This window comes from Lissotriton vulgaris, chromosome 12, assembly GCF_964263255.1.
Source record: "Lissotriton vulgaris chromosome 12, aLisVul1.2, whole genome shotgun sequence".
Taxonomy (NCBI): domain Eukaryota; kingdom Metazoa; phylum Chordata; class Amphibia; order Caudata; family Salamandridae; genus Lissotriton; species Lissotriton vulgaris.
The window spans coordinates 410,987,615-411,009,548 of NC_141700.1; the positions used below are offsets into that span (position 1 = coordinate 410,987,615).

General features: G+C 47.2%; 1 protein-coding gene and 1 long non-coding RNA gene across 2 annotated transcripts in view; one reads left to right on the top strand and one right to left on the bottom strand.

Moving 5' to 3' along the window:
• RBL2 (RB transcriptional corepressor like 2) overlaps positions 1 to 21,934 on the top strand; it is a 1,013,578-nt gene that overhangs the window by 652,727 nt on the left and 338,917 nt on the right. Inside the window, exon 14 of the mRNA XM_086945179.1 lies at positions 2,187 to 2,298. Within this exon, the coding sequence (XP_086801305.1) occupies positions 2,187 to 2,298 (112 nt within the window). The remainder of the gene's footprint in view (positions 1 to 2,186; positions 2,299 to 21,934) is intronic.
• On the bottom strand, positions 8,215 to 21,596 carry LOC147674108 (uncharacterized). The gene is made up of 3 exons (XR_015302423.1): positions 19,871 to 21,596; positions 16,404 to 16,625; positions 8,215 to 10,415 (listed from the first exon to the last, which is right to left on the bottom strand). It is a non-coding gene; the product is annotated as an uncharacterized LOC147674108 (long non-coding RNA).

The following is a 21,934-nucleotide window of genomic DNA, read 5'->3' on the forward strand; positions in this document are numbered from 1 at the left end:
GACGACCCCGGCTGAGCGGTCACTTCACTCCTTAGATCTTAAAAGAGTGCTGAAGTTTTATTTGGAAAAGACTAAAGGGATTAGGAAAACGGACCAACTGTTTGTGAACTATGGTGCAATGAGAACTGGCTTTCCAGCGGCAAAGAGGTCCATTTCCAGGTGGATTGTCTCTTGCATTAAGTTGGCCTATCAACTAGCAGGGAAACCTTTGTTGATGTCTCCGAAAGCGCATTCCACTAGAGGGAAGGCTGCTACAGTGGCTTTCTTGCATGACGTTCCCATGTCAGAAATATGCAAGGCCGCGACCTGGAAATCAGTGCATACTTTTACGAGGCATTACTGCCTCGACTCTGATTCCAGGACTGACACTCAAGTAGGGCAAGCCTCCTTGAGGAATCTGTTTGGGTAGTCTATTTTGTCTACTCAAGCTTGTTGATGAGATTTCTGTCTTATCTTTCCTTTGCCCGCAGAGATGAGGAGAGGCTCGCTATTCTATTCTAATGCTTATGACTATTGATGAGGATCCCCTGGAAGAGAAGGATTAGTTACTTACCTGTAATCCTAGTTCTCTTCCAGGGGTATCCTCATCAAAGTCATAAGCAACCCTCCCGCCTCCCCGGGCAAAGGATACTCGTTCATAAGGAGATATTGTTGACCTAAGTGTTATTGGGTTTGGTTTTCAGTCTCCGAAAAGAACAACTGACCTAACTGCCACTCCTGAGGCATGATGGGATTCAGGGGGTCATGAGTGCCTTAAAGGCACAGTGTCAGTTTTTTGTTATTTAGCTACAGGTTAGCTTTTCAGTCTGGTTAGACTGTGTGTTTGCAATGCAGCCTGGGAGCTTCCTATGCTTCCAGTGAGTTCTGAGAATTTCTACTGCTTTCTGAGCATTAAAACAATTCCTAAACAAACTTTGGTGTTGTTTTCTCCTGTTTCTAATGCTTATTATTCATGTATGGTGGAAATTCTTCACAGCATATTTCAGCTCTAATGTGATTTGGCTGCTATTGCTTGTTTTTTATATATATATTATTTATATATATATGTGTATTTATATGTGGGGCACATATAATATAGTGTTTCCGGGGTCCCGCACATAGGCGGGAATATTCTAATGCTTATGACTTTGATGAGGATACCCCTGGAAGAGAACTAGGATTACAGGTAAGTAACTAATCCATACTGGTGAGTAGCATTTTCCTTACTAGGACAAAATGGGTATTCTTTGTGTCATAAATATTTCCTGGTTGAAAGGAAGACAAGTCAGCAGTAGAAGAAAACTGACTACAGGTATCAGGAGCTCAGTCAAGAATCTTTCTGATCATTGACGGTTTCTTTATAATTTACTGTACAGATATAGAAATGTGTGTAGTTAAAAAATGCTTTTAACTGCAGTATTTTAAGAGATTTATAGTGCACAATGCCTGCACCTTATATAATGCCCAAAAAATACCTCACTCCTTCTGGAATGTGCACATTGCAATGTAGACAATAACATATTTCTGCAGGATTGAGTTAAATCTACAGCAAGGATGTTTTTCTGATTGTTATAGGTTATTGCCCTTGTTTATGGAACATATATCTGTTCATACTCAGAGGACTGCAGAATGAGCATGCTTTTCCAATCAGCAATACTTGTAAAATCCATATGGTACCCTTATGTTACCATACTTGGAACTCATTAAGCAGAGCATTTGAAGTAAATGGTGAACAGTGACTGACCTGTTGAAAGCAACAAATGCCAGAGCTGCTTATAAATTAAAAAAAAACAACAGATTTTTGTTTAGTTGTGTTTTGTATATTTTGATTTGTTGAATTAAGTCTCTTCCTTTTCAGCTGACTTAGCTCCTAACAGGGTAAATCTAAACTTTATGAAAGGAATTTACGAAAAGTGCTACTTTGCAGTAGTCAAGTGGAAGGGACTTTCTTCTCTAAAGGAAACTAGATAGTACAAGTGGGTCTTAAGAAGTACCCCATTTTCAGCCAAACTGAGAGCCGCCTCCCTTACGTCCTTATGGACTCTGTTTAATGTCTACCTTTTGCTTAGAAAGGTGATTCCTTAATAGTTTGGGTTCTTTAATAATCAAACAAAAAACACTGCACATGTTTAAATCACTGAAAATGTCACTAAGTTGTTATTAATAATATTAACAATACAATGATAGCATTGATGATTGTGCCCTAGGTAATGCCACCCCAGTACTTTGAGGAACCCAGTGGGAACACTGTTGCAGATTCACCGTTGACTCCAAGGAGAGTGAATGAAATTCGAGCTGAGAATGGAGGCGTTGGAAGAGGTAAGTTATACAGTGAACTGGAATTGTTTTTGTAGAATACACACTTCCATTGTACCCTAGAAAATCAGCGGAAGGTGCCTGCTTGGTCTGGAATAGATTTTACGAGTAGTACTTCTCCAGCACCGCCATGGGCCTCCAGCTTTGATTTTGCATGCTGGATAAGACATTAGTGGCGTACAATAGTCACTTACCTGTGTGCTTACACCAGTTTCTATTTTTCCATACATTATCAACATACTTAGGAGCTTTTTTAATTCTTCTATATCAAAACTCTTCTCAGCTCAACAGTGAATAGACCAAATGACTCCTTGGATAGTTTCAGGGTTCAAACTAATTTCATAAGTACCACAAGCAGATGGCTCTATCAAATCCTCACATTATCTGCCTGTGCCTCTTAGATTTCACCATGGCCTGTGATTTGTGTTCTCTGATGCACCCTAAATCCACCAGGGAGCAGAATGCAAGTTATTCTTGGCCAAGGCCTGGCAGGACATGTCAGAGATTACCTCTTTTCCTACAGTTAAGTATTCTCTGAGAGAGCAATCTCCAAAAAGGTTTTCCTACAAAAGAATACCATTAGAAGGGGAAATCCTTTTCTTACTTGAGGAAACCTTCCTTGTAGATGATTCTGAAGCTGCAGAGGATTCATCTAGAATTCCTAACTAAGTCTGTTGACTGTTTACTGGTTAAGTCCTTCCATCTGGTTATGTTAATGATCATTAGGACTGAAATGGTATCGGGGCCAGCCTCATCCTTTGGTCTTGGCAACTCCAGTAATTCAGACACCTCCACAAGCTCTGACCCTGTTGTCTAAGAACACGTTGACTGCAGCACCATCTGCTTCCTACCCTGTGCCATCCTTGACGTTGCTCTCAGAGCCAGGCCCAGTAACTCATTTGGAGCATTTACTGGCAACACCCTTAAAGCTGGCTAAATGTATCCTGTTCATACAAGAGAAGGTACAAGTTTGCCATGAAAACAGTGTCTTCATAGGAATCATGGTGGGATGGTGGAGTTATTTGATTCAGACGCCTTAGACATGTTTGATAAGGATTATTGCGGCTTGTAAGATGCTGAATCAGGAGCCGACAGTCTACTTCTTCTTCCTAATCTGAGGCAGGTTACCTCTTCAGAAAATGACATCTCTTACCCATCTGGTTTTCCAGTAGAGGAATAGAGGAAGTATCATCCTTTACCACAATGGTAGTAAAGCTGCAGAAATTTTCGAATTGACTTTTCTCGCCGGATTGCCAAAGTCTAGTAGTTTTGATTGAAAGTTTGCAGATGAAGATCCCTGCGCCCATTTAACAAGGTTCTATTGTAATCTGTCTTGGCTTCCTGGAAGAATCCCATGAGAGCTCAGTAGACCACAGACAATTGCCTGATGCCATAGGCATGCTTTGGGTAATCAAACGTTTTTTCCTCATTCCTGTCGCTCTAGAATCTGATGGGTTGAAGCTTCACCTTCCAAACAGACCCTAAACTCCTTCCCTAGAGGCTTTCTAGACTGGGATTCAAAATGGCAAGAGTCCATGATGTTAAAGATTTTAGCTTCAGGCAGTTTCACTCTCTTTATGGTGATTCCGCATGTCTGCTGGACCAATATCTCCATCATTTTTTGTTGTTGTTTTCAAATACTTTAATTGTTTTTGGATACAGACATTAATATGGCGTGCAACCCCACCCATATAATAAAAAGGTCAACCAGGATATACAGTCAGACTTGCCCAAGACCCACCCACCCCTCCCCCTGCCACCACCTTTGTCAGCAGAAGAGAAGGCAGGCAAACACAGCAGACTGAGAATGAGATGGGAAATCGCACCTCTTCATGTGCCGACAGTCTTTCACATGACAAGAGGCCCAACACTTGCACTCTGTTGGTGAAAGTTAGGCATCTGTTATCTTTACTCCACTACTCCAGCACAGGATCCCACATAGCATTGAACTTGTCTGAGTCATCCTGAAAGTTATGCGCAATCTTTTCAAATGCCAACAGCTGCAAGAGCCGATGAAGCTACATTGTTGCTTTTGGGATTAGTTAATTCCTCCTGAGACTCGATATGGTCTGCTTGCCCACCAGGAGAAGTTGGGGGAGATCCTTCTACCTCTGAGGGAGTGGAGGGTATACAAGTCTCTTTGGGCCAGCCCCAGTAAAAATATGGCTGGGGTGCTGGCGAAAGGCTGCCCCTTCACCTCTGATACAACAGCCAAAATATCCCCCCTAGAATTGGCACATATGCAGGCAAGACCACAAAATTTGGTAAATGGACCCCGTCCCACTCACGCCCCAACAGCACGCCCACAGATTGCTGCTGTCTATCATGTGAATGTGAGCTGGACTGTAGTGCCATCGATGTATGATCTTTTAGAACATGTCCCAGCCTTGTGTGTGTTTAGCGAAGTTGATCATTCGCGTATGGATAGCTTTCCATTATTTGTCATCTAGAGCAACACCTAAATCCTCCTCCAAGCCCTGTTGTAAGGGGGTGGCCGCTGGGATAAGCTAGAGAGTAGAGTGTTGTAGATCTGGGAGATCAATTGAAGAGTGGTTGGTAGTCTCTGGAGGTACTTCTCCAGATACATATACGGTCTCATGGATGTTGTTGTAAGCAGGGGTGCGAGGACCCAGTGCCTGATTTGTAGGTAGTGGAATTAATCTCTCTCCAGTATGCTGTAAATCTGTTTAATCTCATCAAAGAATAGAATTGCCTCCTTATGGAATAAATCCCTGCAACAAGACCAGCTGTTTGCGATCCAGGTCCGAAAACTAGACCTCTCCAGAGCAGGGGAAAACGTCTCTGGTCCCGTAAACCGTGGGCAAGGGGGATGGGAATGTTGTTGCTCCTTTATACCAGGAGCGGTGTGTCATGGATCTGGTCCGTGTGTCTGCATTTGCTTGGTCCACTTCCTTGTGGACGATCTGTGGGGTTGACAGTCTAGCTTCCCTGAACAAGAAGTAGACCCAGAGGTCACCACAAGAGCACTTCAGGGTGAGACCGCATAAAGACCAGCAGTGCTCAACCCGGGTTGCTTTTGATCCTGAACCTGATCTCGGCGGAGTCGGAGTCCCCAGAGTCTCTGCTTCCACCAGGATTCTTTCCTAAGGAGACACAGGTATTTCATTGTCCGCACCAGCGCAGGAGCACTAGTGTACAGTTTCTTGGCATGGCCTGGGCAGGAGCACGTTGCCATGAGATCAGCGCCTCTTTCACGGAAGAAGCGCAGTAGTGCTTTCAGACCTTGGTGGGGAAGGCACGCGCAGGGGCGCGTTGCCTTTCAACCTTTTCACTATCTATGATTATTGCAAGAGGCACCAAAGGAGTACACTTTCTTTCAAACCTTTGCACCATCTGGGATTGCTGTGTGACGGTTAGCGCAGTAGTGCCTTACCAATGAAAACATCAGCCTTAACAGAAGACAGACATTTGTTCGTCCGCACCAGCGCAGGAGCGCTAGTGCAGAGGTTCATGGCGTGGTTCACGCAGGAGCGCTTTGCCACGAGACCAGCATCTCTTTTACTGTGGAAGCGCCAAAGCGCTTTCTGCAATTGCTGTGTGGTGGCACACACAGGAGCGCGTTGCCTATCAGCATCTTCTTGTTAATATAGCGCAAGAGCGCTTATTCAACTTACTAAAATGAAGACATCCACAAGGGTGTGTCGTCACTTGTCTTATTCTTGCTTTCAACGCAGTAGCGCTTATTACATCTTTTTGTTCAGTGGAATCTACAATCCTGATACTTCCTTCACAGCGCGGGTGTGCCTACATTTCTGTTCTGTGTTCCTTTTGGTGTGTGAGGTCGTACACCACAACCTATCAGAGTGCCAATACCAGGTGACTATAGATGTTTTCCCTGACTGCATTTACTACTGGTGTATATGTATGTGTGCTTGTGATATAGAGGGCAGTATTGATTACTTTATGGTTTGTCCTTACAGGCAGTAGTTCCTAGAGGGGTTCGTTTATCTCCATTGGGCGTACCCAACCTGGTCTGCACACACTAAAGGACAAACCATCACTTATTAGGATTCCTTCCCCCAGCCTGCACCATCACCCCGGTCAGGTTATATACAAGGACAGGGGAGAGGTGGGAAATGGTGGAGGTTGTTCAAGTCATTCCTGCGAGAACACTCTACAAGCATAAGGTAAGACTTTTGGGGCCCTGACTCAGTGCTCCCAGGCTTCAAAGGTGTCCCTTGTAACTGGGGAAGTGTGGAGGTTACAACATCTCTGGCGCATGGGGAGCCAGGGAACCTCTGCAAGTGACTTAGCTGTCATATTCTGATCAATGAAGCACCAGGGTTTGTCCGTCTCCCCTCAAAGTAACTTCACCACATACCATACCTGAGCCTCTAGGTAATAAAGATGGATATTTGGGACCCTCAGTCCACTGCGCTTTGGAGGGCGTGTGCTGGCTTGGTGGCTTAGTCAAGGTTGCTTCCTCCCCCAAGTAAAAGACTGGCACATATCCGTCAGCTGTTCTAGTTTTGCCCTTTGAAGTGGAAGCAGAAGGGTCTGGAACCTGTGCAAAATCTTTGGGAGGGCTGTCATTTTCAAGAAGGTTGTTCTCTCCATCCATGAGAGCGCTTGGAGGTGCTTTGAGGAGGTAGCGACCTTAAGGAAGTGTGCCGGTTGTTGACAATTGCTCCTGGCACACATGTACAGGTCCGGGGTCAGTGCTACTCTGAAGTATGGCAGGGAGTCAGTAGTCCACCTAAATGATGTTGTTGATTAAAGCTTTTGCAATACCATCTGTGCCTAAGAGACTACAAAAACCACTGACTTTCCCAAGTTGATCTTAAGCCCCACAAGAGCACTGTATTCTTCGAGGAGAGGTGTCAGATGCTGGAGCGAATGGTCCAGAGCCGTGGGTGATAACAAGATGCCATCTTCAAAGGTGACAACTTTGAAGGTGTCATGGTGGATGGGTATCCCAAAATCTCCTTGTGAGCCCAGATCCTGTGCTAGAGTGGCTCTACATACAAATCAATTAACATAGGGGAGAGTGGGCAGCTTTAAATGGTGCCCCTATGGATTGGGATTCCCTTCGACTTAAAGCCGTTGATGTTGAGCTTAGCCCAAGTTGAGGCATATAACGCCTCAATCCAGCCGCAGAAACGGCCTGAGTAAAAGTGGCCCTCCGCATAGCCCAGTCCATCCAATCGAAGGCATTTTCTGCATCGAGGGAAAGCAGAACTGTCTCCATATAACACATCTGTGCTAGTTTTATGATGTGGAGGGCACGTTAAGTTCAATAACCGGTGGATCGGGACAGGACATATTCAGAGTGATCAGCATGGATTAGGGTGGGAAGGTACTCCTTGAGGGCGGTTACTAGAATTTTGGCAGTTAGTTTCATATTAATATTAAACAAGGATATGGGGCAATAAGACTGTCACAGGGATTGGTCCTTATCTGGTTTGGCTATTAATGTTATGGTGGCTTCTGCCATAGCAGGTCATGCCACAGTCCTGGGCCAACCTATTGTGGACCTCAGCTAGTAGATAGCCTATCTGCGGAGCTCAGTATTTATAGAACGCAGCGTTAAAGCCATCTGGCCTGAGGGCCTTGTCCCTCTTCAGATGTTTAATGGACGCCATAACCTCCGGCACCGAGATGGGCTCATCCAGCATTTCACTCGCCACCTGAGGGAGATGGGGAAGGTGAGTGATTGTAAATAAGCACACTGGGCTTCCAAATCTGGCTAGTCCACTGCATAAAGGGTGAACACTTCTGCCTTCTCTGAGGTGCAGAGGACACTGCCCGCATTCTTGACCTCTCTTCACCACAGGCCTGTAGTTTACTCACTAGAAACGAACCTGCCTTGTTATGCCTTTATAAATCCTGGTTCTCGAGCGGGCTAGGATATAGTTGGATTTGTCATACTCTAGGGTGCGATGTTGGCCGCAGAGAGCTGTAAGCATCCTGCAAAGTTTCTTGAAGTGGCAGGACTTATGGTCGCGCTCTACCTGGTTAATATCTTCCCTGAGCCGTAGTAGTTTGACCTCCGTCATCCGTTTGAGGTAGCTCACTTCTTTAATTAAGACGCTGTGAATCACTGCCTTCAGTTTATCCTATACCGTCAAGGGGACAGTGCTCCTGTATGATTGAATTGGAGGTATTCCTTTATGTCCGTTGTTATTTCATGTCGTACCACAAGATCTCTTAAGAGGGTATCATTCAATATGCAAGAGCCCTCCTGGCATGTTAAGATAGCCTGCACTGGGCATTGATCCGAGATAGTCATTTACACTTAGGAAACCTCCACCACCCGGCCAACAACGTTTGATCTAGCAGGGTTTAGTCAATCCTAGAATAAGTATTTTGTACTACCAAGAAGTGGGAGTAGTCGGTCACTAACAGATTGCAATAACGCCATGCTTCGATCAGTCCCAGCTTCTCCAGGACAGCTCTATCCGCTGCAGACATAGCTGTGTCCTTCCTACCCTTTGCTGCAACTTATCCAGTGTAGTATTTATAACGCAACTAAAGTCCCCCCCAATAATGATGGGATAATTAGTTACCCTGCAAAATGTCTTCACAGCTGGGATCAAGAAGGCCTCCTGACCAACGTGTGGGCAGTACATACAGTCGATTGTGAGGGGGTGCCCTTCACCAGGAGCTATGTGCACCTGACAGAAGTTGACCTCATTGAACTTGGCCACGCCCACAAATAGAATGGCCACCCCCCTCTGTCTTAGTGGTAGCTGAGGCATGATACTGGAGTGGGAATGCCGTGGAGCGTAGCCTATGTTGGTACCCTTTTAGTAGGTGTGTCTCCTGTGCTTGACAGATACCTGCCCCCGGACTCTCATCTCACCTAGGATGCTAAGATGTTTTGTTGGATTGTTAAGGCCCCTAACATTGTAAGTGAGCACCCTCAGTGTCCCCTGCATATGTGTTTGGCTGTGTCAGGAAGTGACTGCTGATGTCGGGGCCCTCTCTGCGGGATGTGAGCTAGTCCACTCTTGCGGGTTCTTAGAGTTAGGTGGTGTCGTCCCCTTGATCGTAACCAAACCAACTCCTACATTTACAACCATTAAGCCTAATATAAAACACGTAACAGAAAAGGTAAAAAAAGAAAATAGACCTTACGTAGGGTGAGTTACTATATAGCCGCCCTATAGGGAAATGGCCCTTAGAGAGAGTCCCTTTGGACCCTCTCGGATCTCATTCAGTCCCCACCAAAAAAGACATAAGTAAAGAACAGCCAGCAGTGGTTATCAGAGTCAATGTGATGCAATTCTCAGTATTCCCTGGTAGCTCGTCTCGTATGTGAAAAGGGTGGCCACATCAATATTTATTTCTATTAGACTTCAAGAAGTTGGTGACGGACTTAAAGGACCTCGCTTGGCAAGCTTGCCTGAAGAGGAGTCCTGGAACAGCATCAGTGAGGCGCCATTACAGGAGAATTATCCCCCCTCCTGTGTCTTTGCTATAAGGTCCTCCTCATTCTCAAAGAAACCGGGTAAGGATTTTCGGGGGGCGAGCCCATCGACCTGAAGTCACCCTGTTTGTTCTGTCCAGACGGATGTGTGAACGGGCCTGGTCCTCCAATATTGCCTCAAACTGATCCTGGAAATAAGTAGGTAGGTCTGCTGCTCTAACTTCCACAGAAACCCCTTGGATACGAATGTTGTTCCTGCGAGTCCTATTTTCCAACTCCTCGCACTTGTCTTGTAGCTGCATGTGTTGTTGTTCAAGAAAGAGCACCTGTTTGTTGCAGCTTTTCCCAGTCGTCTATCCGCTCATTCAAACCCTTCTCCTCCACTCCATCACCCAGATCAGAGACCTCTCTGGGTACCTCATGTATATCACTTTGAATGTTCGATTTAAACGTGAGGATCTCATCCTTCAGGTTCTGCAATGCTGCGAGCAGGAACTCCTTTGTGACCCGTGAGTCGACCAAGGTGGGATCACCAGCATCGTCTCGTATGGGGACCCCGCACCCTGAGGCGAGTCTGTAGTGTGGCGATTGTAGGAAGGTGGATATCTGACTATGGTTGCTCCCAACTTTTTGCCTAGTGTTTTGCTGGTTTTCGACATAGTTGGCCTGGGATCCTGCTATTCAGGACCCCAGGCTTCCTGCTCTCTCTGTTAAAATGGACTCCATGTACCTTAGGTACATATCTAATTGGATACTGGGTCACCTTATCAGCCCCTGTACAGTGTACCTTAGGTACCCAGGGCATAGGTGTACCCAGGGCCTACCAGGGGCTGCAGCATGTATTATGCCAATCTGGCTGGCCATCCAAACTGACACAACTGGCAGGTAACACAGCTGGGGCAAGGTGGTCTAATCACCCTTTGCTTTAGATATAGTATACCTATATCTAACCCTAAAATGGACACATATACTCCTATAAGTCACTCCTATGGCAGGCCTTAACAATCCTGGAGGCAGAGTGCTTGGAATTATGTGAGATGGTGCTCTAGCATGAGCTGAGCCTGTCTGCAGCTTTCGGAACCATGTCCTTATAGCTGTTCCATGATAACGCTATACCATATACTCTTATGTGCATTATAATCCTCGCGGTTATTGCTAACTTTGGCATAGCATCATCAAAACATGTCGAGTAAGGTGTCATACGAATTGGAATACTACCCCCTCGCCAGTTCTGGCGACGGGGTAGCATTCCACCCTTTTAGAGGGACACGACATGTATGTAACTAAGAACCCCGGTTAAAGTTAACCTGAGCCTCAGCATCACAAAATGGATGCTGCTGCCACAGACACAAGTCTGACCTCCTGCTGCTGGGAGTCCTTCCAGCAACGGAGGCCTGGACAAAGGATTTCCTGCCTGGGGAGGTGCTAGCACCACCCCAGACAGGACTTTGTGTATCCAGATAGGCAGGGCTGATAGGAATGAGACATGCCTGGGGCACACAAGGTGTCCCTGTGCATATTCTGGTTCAAACCAGTTGCTGGGGCACTCCAGCCCCAGCTCTGGCGCGAAACCGGACAAAGGATAGGGGGTGTAACCATCCCCCTTCCTGGTTCCACCCTTGGGAGGGACCTAGTCACAGTACAGCCCCCTTTTGCAGAATAAAGGTAGGAGCTGGTACAATTCCAAATTAGATTAATCCTGAACAACTTTACAAGAAGAAACTCTGGACTTCGACGTTCTGCTCCCCAGAAGACTGAAGAAATCTCCCTTGTGACCAAGGAGTGACCACCCTGCACAAGCAGGCACCATCAAGCGTCCTAGCGGTTCACATTGTCGTCCTTCCTGGTGGAACCCGACTTCAGAGCCCGACGAGACCCGGACTTCCAGACCTCTCCGACCTCAACTCACATCTGCAGCACAGCTGAGATCTGTGGGTGCGACAAGACACGTGGGACCGGCCATCTTGGAGAAACTGTACTTCGCTTCCAGCACGACTTCTGAGGCATCCTCGAGTAAGTGCTTTGGGGATTGTGAAGCCCCATCCCCGAGCAGCTCCGGCATCAAAGACCAGCCCTCCAGCATCCACGAGATCTGCGTGGGGCCCTTTTGCTTGATTGCTGCTTGACGCGTTGTTTGGTCACTTGCCGGTTGGCTAGTGGCCTCCTAGACGACGATCCTTGAAATCTACACCGCTGGTCTGGTTTCTCCAGACTGGCCCTTGCTTCCCTGCAAAGGAGAAGCACCCCAGACCCTCCTGGTCCGCACCAGACGCCATCTTCACTCACTGGGTGGGTTGCCTTTGCCAAGGCCTGTTGACTCCGAATCCGGATCAGACACCGCCGACAGCGAGAGCCTGCGTGGGACAGCTCGTGCCTCCATCCTGGTCGTCGAAGACACCTCCTGGTCCACGTGGCTGCAGAGTCAAGCGTCCATTCTTCACCTGATTGCGACGACATCATCTGGTTCCTTCCTGGTTCCACTCTGGTCACCGGCTAGTGACTGTGAACATTGTCCCCTCTGCTTTCAGGTCTCCATCTTCCTCGATCCGCCCTTGGATCACTCCAGACATCTTCCTCCTGGTCGCCTGCAGCATCTTTCTCCAAGGCTCCATTGACTTCAACGCGGAAATCCGACACACTTTCACACCTATGCACCCGCAGCCCGTGGGTGAGGTAACGAGAGCATTTCGGTGCTCATAGGTAGATTGACTCTCCTAGTGTCCAGGTATCCTATAGTTTTAGACGTAACCAGTCAGACCTGTCCTTATTCACCTTTTTTGTAACTTGTTCGTGTCCATTGACTTTGTACCGCATCTCGCGTGTGACTTCATACTCTGCACACGCGTCCCGTGGGCCTCCTGCTCCTTACCTAAGATTAGTGTAGTGTAGTCCCAGCGATCCTACAGCCTCTGGGCATCTTCATTTCCTCTATCGTTCTACTTAAACCATTTACTTAGTATATGGTTTGTCGTACCCCTAGGGCACCATTGTAATTTGTGCGACTTACTGTATTTTTCTTAAGAGTCTTATGTGCTTAGCCCTCTGATCTCAAAAAGAGTTTAGAGGTGTTTGTTAGTAATAAATATATTGTTTATTTTCATAACAACCTGTGTGGTGTCCTTTCACTTGGTATTCAAGGGGTTATATGTGGTAAAACAGCTGTCTTCACATGCCAAAAGAGTTTAGCCTAAGACTGCTTTGTCCATGCTACCATTAGGATAGCTTGTCTATATGGTTGACTTACAACCAATCACCATAAGGGTTGTTTGGACTGATATATGATGCTCACTAGTTCTAGTGATCACCTTGTATCAGGCCAACTTCTCACATTGGTGTGCAGCGGTTGGGATTTGAGCTTGCTGTTGTTTTTACCAAACATAATCTTGAGATATCTTTTGAAAGATCACATAAGGTACCATAGGTACATATAACAAGCTTAGAAATACTCTGAGTTCTACTGAACCAGCTGTTGTAGTAGAAAGGGCCTAGCACACCCTGACTACAACTCTTAGCAAGGGATCAGTAGGAAAACCCATAGTGTAGGTAGGTGCACACACCACCCCTAAACTAGAAAGCATGTCTATCACAGGAGAGGCCTCAGTGACTCCCCTTGTGAATAGTGACCCTCCACAGGTCCTTTCCAGATATGCAGCACTCAGCTTTCAGGAGATGAGACAATTGTGTACCTCCAGGAAACTGAAACAGGGTTCTAACCCTACCCTTCCCTTTCTGTTAGGTCTCTTAGAGACATATGATGCTAGAAGAGCCTCTAACCCAGGCCCCTCTGATCCAGCAGATGGAAGCATGCCCCCCTTAGAAGATGACTCTAACCTCCCTGAAACAGAAGATGTAGATGGTAGGGAAGATGGGAACTCCTCTGATGGAGAGGCAGACAATGGCCAAGTTATAGTCAGCAGACTTACAAGGGCCAGCTTAAGCCTACATGGGGATGGATCTGGGGGAGCCCCAGACCTAACCACAAGCAGGCCTAACCTTGGGAATAGAAGAGGTAGGTCTCACTCCAGAGACTCTAACAAATCTATTCACTCCCATGTCTCTCATACATCTTCTCAGATGGGGATGACTTCCCCTCAGGGAAGAGAACATGAGGCAAAGATGAAGGAAGTTAATCTGAGGATCCAAAGGGAAGAACTTGCCCTTGCCAAGGAGAAACTTGTCTTTGCCAGAGAGCAGAAATTGAGTGGGTTAGAACCCACTGGTGGCAGCAGTATCCCTAGGGATAAAGACAGGAGTTTTGATAATAGACACCTGAGTAAAATAGTGCCCCCCTATAAATGGATGATTGCTCTGGAGAGGGCCTGTAAAGTACAGCAGGTACCCCAGAGTCAGTGGGCAGCTATATTGTGGCTCTCCTTTGAAGGTAAAGGTAGAGATAAGCTCCTCACTGTTAGAGATGAGGATGCTAATGATTACCAAGTCCTGAAAAATGCACTGATTGATGGGTTTGGCCTAACAACTGAACAGTACAGGTTGATGTTCAGAGACACCCAGAAAACTCAGTCTCAGGATTGGACTGACTTTGTTGATTGTGCCACTAAGGCTTTGGAAGGCTGGTTACTAGGAAGTAAAGTTACTGATTACACAGGATTGTACAATCTTATTATGAGAGAGCAAGTCTTAAATAATTGTCAGAACCAGTTATTACACCAGCACCTGGTAGACTCAGATCTGACCTCTCCACAAGAATTGGGTAAGAGGGCAGACAAATGGGTCAGAACCAGGATTAGGCCTAAGAATCAGGGTGTGACCAAAAGAAAGAATCAACCAAGCCTCAAGAGAAGGGTGGGAATAAATCAAAAGATCAAACCACATCAAGGCCCCAAAAATCCTCTGAAGGGGGCGGGTCCCAGAATCCTTCCAATACCCAAAAGAAACCTTATTGCCACGCCTGCAAACAGGTAGGCCATTGGAAAACTGATAACAGTTGCCCCAAGGCCAACAATAAGGAAAATATTCCTCCCAGTAATACTCCAACACCTCCTGTTACTACTAGTAGTAATCCCCCAGGTGGTGGAGTGCCCCCAAACATTTGGTTGGGTATTCCTGGGGAACTCAGGTGGACTCTGGCCTAACCAGGTCCCCTACCACAGCTACTCTTGTCTGTGAAAATGGTATGGGGTTTGCCAACTTCATTTCTTGTCCCAACACTTTGGACAAGTACAGACAGGAGCCCCTCATCAATGGTCTGAAATTTGAGGCCTATAGAGACACAGGGGCTAGCATCACTATGGTGACTGAGAGTCTAGTCCCCTCAAGGCAACTTTTATCTGGAGCCACATACCAGGTGACCAATATTGATGGAGTGCAGAAAGATCATCCCATGGCAGTGGTAAATCTCAGCTGGGGAGGTGTCACTGGTCCCAAGAGAGTGGCAGTGTCATCAAACTTGCCTGTAGATTGTCTACTGGGGAATGATTTATAGATCTCAGCCTGGGCTGAGGTAGAGCAAGAAACCCATTCTAAAATGGTAAATCTTCATGGAAAGGTTAGTGGGGTGGTGATGGCTACAGCCCCAGTCCAAGATGTCCTCCCTAAACAGGTCAGGAGGGCTGTGCCAGTCTCAGCCCAATCTCAAACAGATTCCTTCCCTGAACAGGTTGGCAGGGCTGTGATGGTAACCGCCCATACCCAAACTGAGTTCCTCCCTGAAAAGGTTGGTAGGGCTGTGATGGCCACAGCCCAAACTCAAACAGATTCATGTGTTGTGAAGCCTGAAACTATGGATCACTCCACACAAACAGAGATCATTGAGGAGGAAGAGAAATCTCCCTTCCACCAGACTTTAGGAAAGGATCAGCCTCCTCATGGAACTGATCTTACCCCTTGTGAAGAAACTGCCCCAGAGGTAGTCGGGCCTAGCCTGGCAGAACCCCTGATGTCAGTGGACCCTTCTAAAGTGGGACCCAGTCTGGAGCAGGTAACCTGCCCCTCTCTAACCTGCCTCAGTAAGCCCAGGGCTGTAGAGGTCAGGGAGGCCAGTGGTGGACCCCAAAGGGCCCCCTGTCCAAAAGAACCCCCCAATCAGCAGATTAAGAGCACCAAAGATAGCAGTACTAGCCAGGTGGAAATAAAACAAACGCCTGAGTGATCCTCCTTGAACTTAGTTAGGGACCTCCCACAAATGGACACTGTTGGGACAGCCAAACCTGGGACCTAAGGGCCCCAAACCTGACCTGTCCCTCCAGTGAGCCAAACAGAGGGACCCATCCTCCAGCTTTAGGTAGCCAGAGGTTGACCCTGAGAGCACACTGCAACTCAGTTCTGGAAAGAAAGGCATATATGGTGGATAGTGATTGGAGGAAGTTGAGCCCGACATTAGTGGAGCCTCACTTCAGTACTCCATCCCAGCACCAGCCTTTTACTTTGCCAAAACACACCACAGGTAGAGATTCCCTATGGTGGAGACCCTCAGATACCCTTATGGTGAGGGATTGCTTAGTGGACCATGAGATAGGGGATAACCATCCAGTGCTGTTACTTCCTTATATGGCCACTTAGGCAATAGTGGCCTACCTGGACAAGGATAGCCTTATCTCCTTTTGTGGGGGGGGTGTTATGTAGAAAGGTGGATATCTGACTATGGTTGCCCCCAACTTTTTGCCTAGTGTTTTGTTTGTTTTCGGCATAGTTGGCCTGGGATCCTGCTATTCAGGACCCCAGGCTTCCTGCTCTCTCTGTTAAAATGGACTCCATGTACCTTAGGTACATATCTAATTGGATACTGGGTCACCTTATCAGCCCCTGTACAGTGTACCTTAGGTACCCAGGGCATAGGTGTACCCAGGGCCTACCAGGGGCTGCAGCATGTATTATGCCAATCTGGCTGGCCATCCAAACTGACACAACTGGCTGGTAACACAGCTGGGGCAAGGTGGTCTAATCACCCTTTGCTTTAGATATAGTATACCTATATCTAACCCTAACAAGCATTTACAATGCAATGGTTTTGCCTTTGTTAAAGTTAGAGCTATTGGCATTGCTCTTGACATTATTTTTATTTATGTTTTTTTAACATAAATAAATGGCATTACAATGCCACTAGCTTTATCTCTCGCAAATGACACACACAAACACACACAGAGCCCCCCACACACAGAGGCACACAGAGCCCCCCACACACACAGCCACACAGAGCCCCCCACACACAAAGCCACACAGAGCCCCCCACACACACAGCCACACAAAGTAAAAACAAGTATTATCATATTCAATATATCGGCCTCGAATGGATGGAAAGTTAAGCGGCCCTTTCTGGCATTCAACTTTTTTTACCTATAATTTGCACACTGATTTCTGCAGAGGGTGCATTTACCTCCTGAGCTATTGGGGCCTGGAATAGTCTGAATTGTCACACTTGTAGGCGTGTGATGGTTGGCAGTTGTGATGGAAGCGCTGGTTGGGGCAATGAGTGGTGCAAGCTGCAGTGGCCTCCCGACGAGAGCCCCGGCACTTATTTTACAAATTAAGGCTAAGCACTGCGGGCGCGCCAAGTCACCAGAGAGCGGAAAACGTCAAGTGGGAGGAAGGAACTCGGCGATAGAGAGGGGAGGGTAATGAAGAGGGGCGGGGGGGGGGACGGTGTGGCATGCCAGGAGTGATGATGGGGGCAAGGCTTCCCTTCTGCTCTGACGGCTGTGCCCGCGGCCGGGGCTTCATCTGTGAGACACGTCGCAGGGCCCTGGAGCCAATCAGGAGAGCTGGCAGCCCCCTTCAGTCTCCCACAGCCGCACAGACCCACCGCGCTACCGGCAGGGCAGGAGGTTACGAAGGGTGACCCTTCCCGCCCTAGAGCCCCGCCCCCATGCGCATCGAAGACTGAAGAGCCTGAGGAGAGGACAGGGCGCTATACGCTCCCCTTCATCCGTCCCACTTATCTACAGACTGGGACCCTTGACTCAACAGAGCATACCACAGAGAGCAATACAGTTTAGCAAGGCTAAACTGCCAGGAGGATTGTTTGGAATATTCTACCCTTCTTCTGCCCTTAATGCATTGACACCTTGTGATCTATCGACAACTGAGAATTCTAAAGTGTCTACAAAGCAACCGGCCGAGGGCCATTAAAAAAGCCTTTGAAATACTGAATAATGCTTATTTTTCTCCTACGCTGTAAACGGATCAACATGTTCCTATGCACAGTCTCTAGACAGCATCAACCAAGTTAGAGATATCATGCGTAGTGTCAGTTTCTCAAAGTCTCAAAAATAAACCACTTGCAGACTATTCAGATGCAGAAGCAACTAACTGACTGTGTGCATCAACCCTCAAGATTACTTCAAACAATTAACAGGTAACCTCACCAATCGCCCACTGCTGAGTATGATGGAGATTTGTGCTACTTCAGGGACAGTTCGGTACACCAGGGATCACTTACACTTTCTAAAACTTTTCAAAACCATGTAAGTATTCACAAAAGGTGGGAGAGAAAACACTAGATTGTTCTCGTTGACCATCAGTGCATCTCCCAGAATATCCTCTCATAGGGTACACACGGAGCAGACATACGGGTAATATTTTCTGGTAAGGTGTAAAGGGATCCACCTTTCGATAGCCCAACATCCCAAAATATTTAACAACCCTTTTACTGATGACTACTGTCTGTGTGAAAATATTTAAAGCTGGCCATTGCTCTGCCTATCCCAAAGAGCATTCTGAACCACTATGTCCTTGGGAAACTGAAGAATGCCACTGGATCATCGCTTCATTGTACACATTCAAGAAGACTGCTTACCAGAGCTTGCTAACATAGTGCACGGTAGTGTACTGTCCATGAAGACCAGAATGTAACTTCTTTACACGCAGGAAAGAAAAACAATCCGAGAATAGTTGTTCTAAGGGGACAAATGACCCCGAAGCTTCTGTCATTTTCTTCAATCTAACAGACCGGAAGGTCCATGGTATCTTCCAAAGGTTGCTGTGCAGCGTCAGCCAACCCACATCCTGGTAGACATTCTATCTCGCAAAGTGGTGAGCTTTGGCCCGTAATCGGCCCGCATTTCGGCGGGAGGCGGGTTGCTGGCCTCTCTGAGACTTGCTCCCCCCCCCCCTCCTCTACAAGTGGTGGAGCGGCCCTCCTTCGATCCGTATTTCGGCGGGCAGCCTCACAGTGCAGACGCCTCGGCCGTGGCTTGTTGGACCTGGCTGAGGTGAGATCTTGTGGTGTACTTGCGCCCTGTGATTGCTGGTGGGGCTGAGCTGACCTGACCTGAGGGACTCACAGCTGCGGATGGAATCCAAGTACATAGGCCACATCTCGCCCTTGATTGGTTTAGGTTTCCTCTGCGTGGTCCGACTGCGCCTTGTAGAGCGGTGGGACGGTGAGCTGAGCAACCTACCAGGGTCAGGCTTGGCGACGGCTACGGGCTCCCCCAACAGCGCCGAACTAGCGCGGAGAGCCAGGTTCATCGCCGCCCGGAGTGTGGGCCGCCTCCTGGCAACAACATGGCGGCGGGGTCAGCTCACTCTCTCCTCGCCGAGGTGCACTTCCATCCCGGCTCTCGGCGGCTCCTACGGAGGTCCCGATGGACCAGCCTATCACGTCGCGGCACTTGCGACGAGCCTCCTTGTTCACCCGGGAGTCAGCCAATGGCAGTGCGGCTCCCGGGTCAGGCCTACGATGACGCTCCGCTCTGCAGCCAATCACGGCACGACAACGGCAATGACGCTGTGCCGCACGGGCCTATCCCGTCGCGGCGTTGGTGAGGGGGCTCGGCTCTCTCAGCCAATGGGAGCGCAGCGGCTCGATCTTCACCGCGGCAGCCTCCGATCAGGGCGAACGATCTTTGCAGGGTGCTTCTGGCCCCCGGGCCGCGGTGTTGATCAGGCGAAAGATAATTTAGAAGGGCACAGGTCACAAAAGCAATACTGCACAGAAGTCAGCCCTAAAACGAAAAGCAATGGACATCTTCTGGGTGCCATCAATGCCGGACCATATTCGGGGGCGTTCCCGAGGACAGGCTTTCGGCTGACGTAGCCAAAAGCCAAAAATTCTCGGGAACGCCCCCGAATCTGGTCCGGCATTGACGGACAGGCCAGTCTTCCAATGGCTAGCCTCCATTTATGGAGCTAACCAATGGATGACAGGGGCGTATTCCAACCCCTATACTATACTCATTCGTTTTTTTCTAGCGAATGCTTACTTCGTAAGCATTGGCTAGGCAAAACCTAAAAAGGACACTCCTATGGCAGGCCTTATCAAACCTGAAGGCAGAGTGCTTGGAATTATGTGAGATGGTGCTCTAGCATGAGCTGAGCCTGTCTGCAGCTTTCGGAACCATGTCCTTATAGCTGTTCCATGATAACGCTATACCATATACTCTTAAGTGCAATTCAATTCAATTCATGAAGCTTTATTCAGCACATATAACAATGACCATAGAAGCACAAGGATAAAAAACATGGTAATAACAAATACATCAATATCTAAAAAAAAAAATTACAAACAGTATTACAGACATAGTTCATTTAAAAACACATACTTTTCCTGGCATTAACACAATAATTTTAAAACGTGGCTGTGTAAAAACAGATATCAGCTGATTCCAGATTAAAGATTAAAATCATTGCCTGATTAACTGTACGTACACCATATTTAATAAACATTGGTTTCAGAAATGCAGTGCGTAAATTTGAGTACAGTTTACAAAACAATAGAAAGTGCAAGGTGCTCGGAGTAGAGATGCCATCACATAAACATGGCCCGACGGATGTTTCTTAATGGACGGGAGAGCCACCAGATGGTGTGCCAAACCAAATCTGAGTCTGGTAAGTACAAACTTGTGAGATGGCCTGGTCACCATGGTTAAATACAAAGGAAAACCTTCTACCAGACTATCTAGTGTAGAACACAACAGTTGTGAAGGTACCGTAGGTTAAGGCCCGCTTCCTTGCCCTAAAGGCCAAAAATTTACTTTTCAGCCCAGCTTTGGGTATTCTAGATGATGCACTTGGATCAAGCAAGATATTCAGGTTAAATATCTCAGAAAAGCAACCAAGAACATATTTTCCCCAGGGTATCTTAAGATGTTTATCCAGTGTCAGGCAATCCTCTATTATGGACCTATTAAAAGATTTTTCCGCCTTAAGCCAAATTGAACACCAGATCATAAGTGGCCTTAGGGATAGCAGGTCTATCAAATAGTTTGTGTAGATCCCAGTGAATTAACTCAGTTGGGGCCGAAGGCGGCAGACACAGGAGCTTTTTTAGGAAGGAATTTTCCTCTACCTGCAAATTATTATTATCGCAACTGTGGCCCCATACACCCGCCCCATATAATGCAACGGATACACATCTTGCTTGATAAATCTTAAGCATATCCCTGGTTCGTCGGTCTCCAACCTTGGCAGCAAATCTAAAAACACCAAAGCAGTTTTTGGCCATTTTGTTCCGAATATTATTAAATTCTTCTGTCCATTTCCTATCTTCGGAGAAGGTGATACCAAGGTAGCAGAATTTATCTACCTGCTGAACCTTTTCGCTATCAATAAAAAAGGCATTTGAAAATTTACTTTTAACCCCACAGGTCATAGTGTATGTTTTCCCCTTGTTGATTAGTAGTTTCCTATCCTTAATAAAGGTAGAAAAACTATCAATCAAATGTTGTAGTCCCAGGGGAGTTCTAGATAATAGAACAGCATCGTCGGCATATAATAACACCGGAACAGGGACGCCGTTGATCTGGGGGCGTCTGCATCCCATACAACCTGGCAAGAAAGAAAATTATGCCCTCTGGAGCCCCCATCTGTAACAGGGTTGACCATAAAATAGAATGGTCTACCATGTCAAAGGCGCTGCTCAGGTCAGCAAAGCATAAGTAAAGTGAGCCAGGTTTTGCTTCGGTATATTTCCCGATCAGCAAGTCAAGATTGATACACTGGTCGAGTGTACCCCTGCCCTTCCTAAAGCCATACTGGCTATCAGCCAGTATGCCCTCTCGCTCGACCCATTCCTCTAACCTGACAAGCATGACTCTACTCATGATCTTGACTGAGGAGTCAAGAAGAGAAATGGGGCGATAATTCTTTGCGTCAGACCTGCTGCCCTTTTTATAAATCGGGACAATAATAGATTCTGCCCAGGTTTTAGGGGCCTCAGAACACACAGCTGCATTAAAAACATTGGCCAAGAGAGGTCCCCACATCTCAGGTGCTGCCTTGTATACATCAATTGGCACCCCGTCAGGGCCTTGGGCTTTTCCCCCCTTACTCGCACATATGCCAAGTTCAACC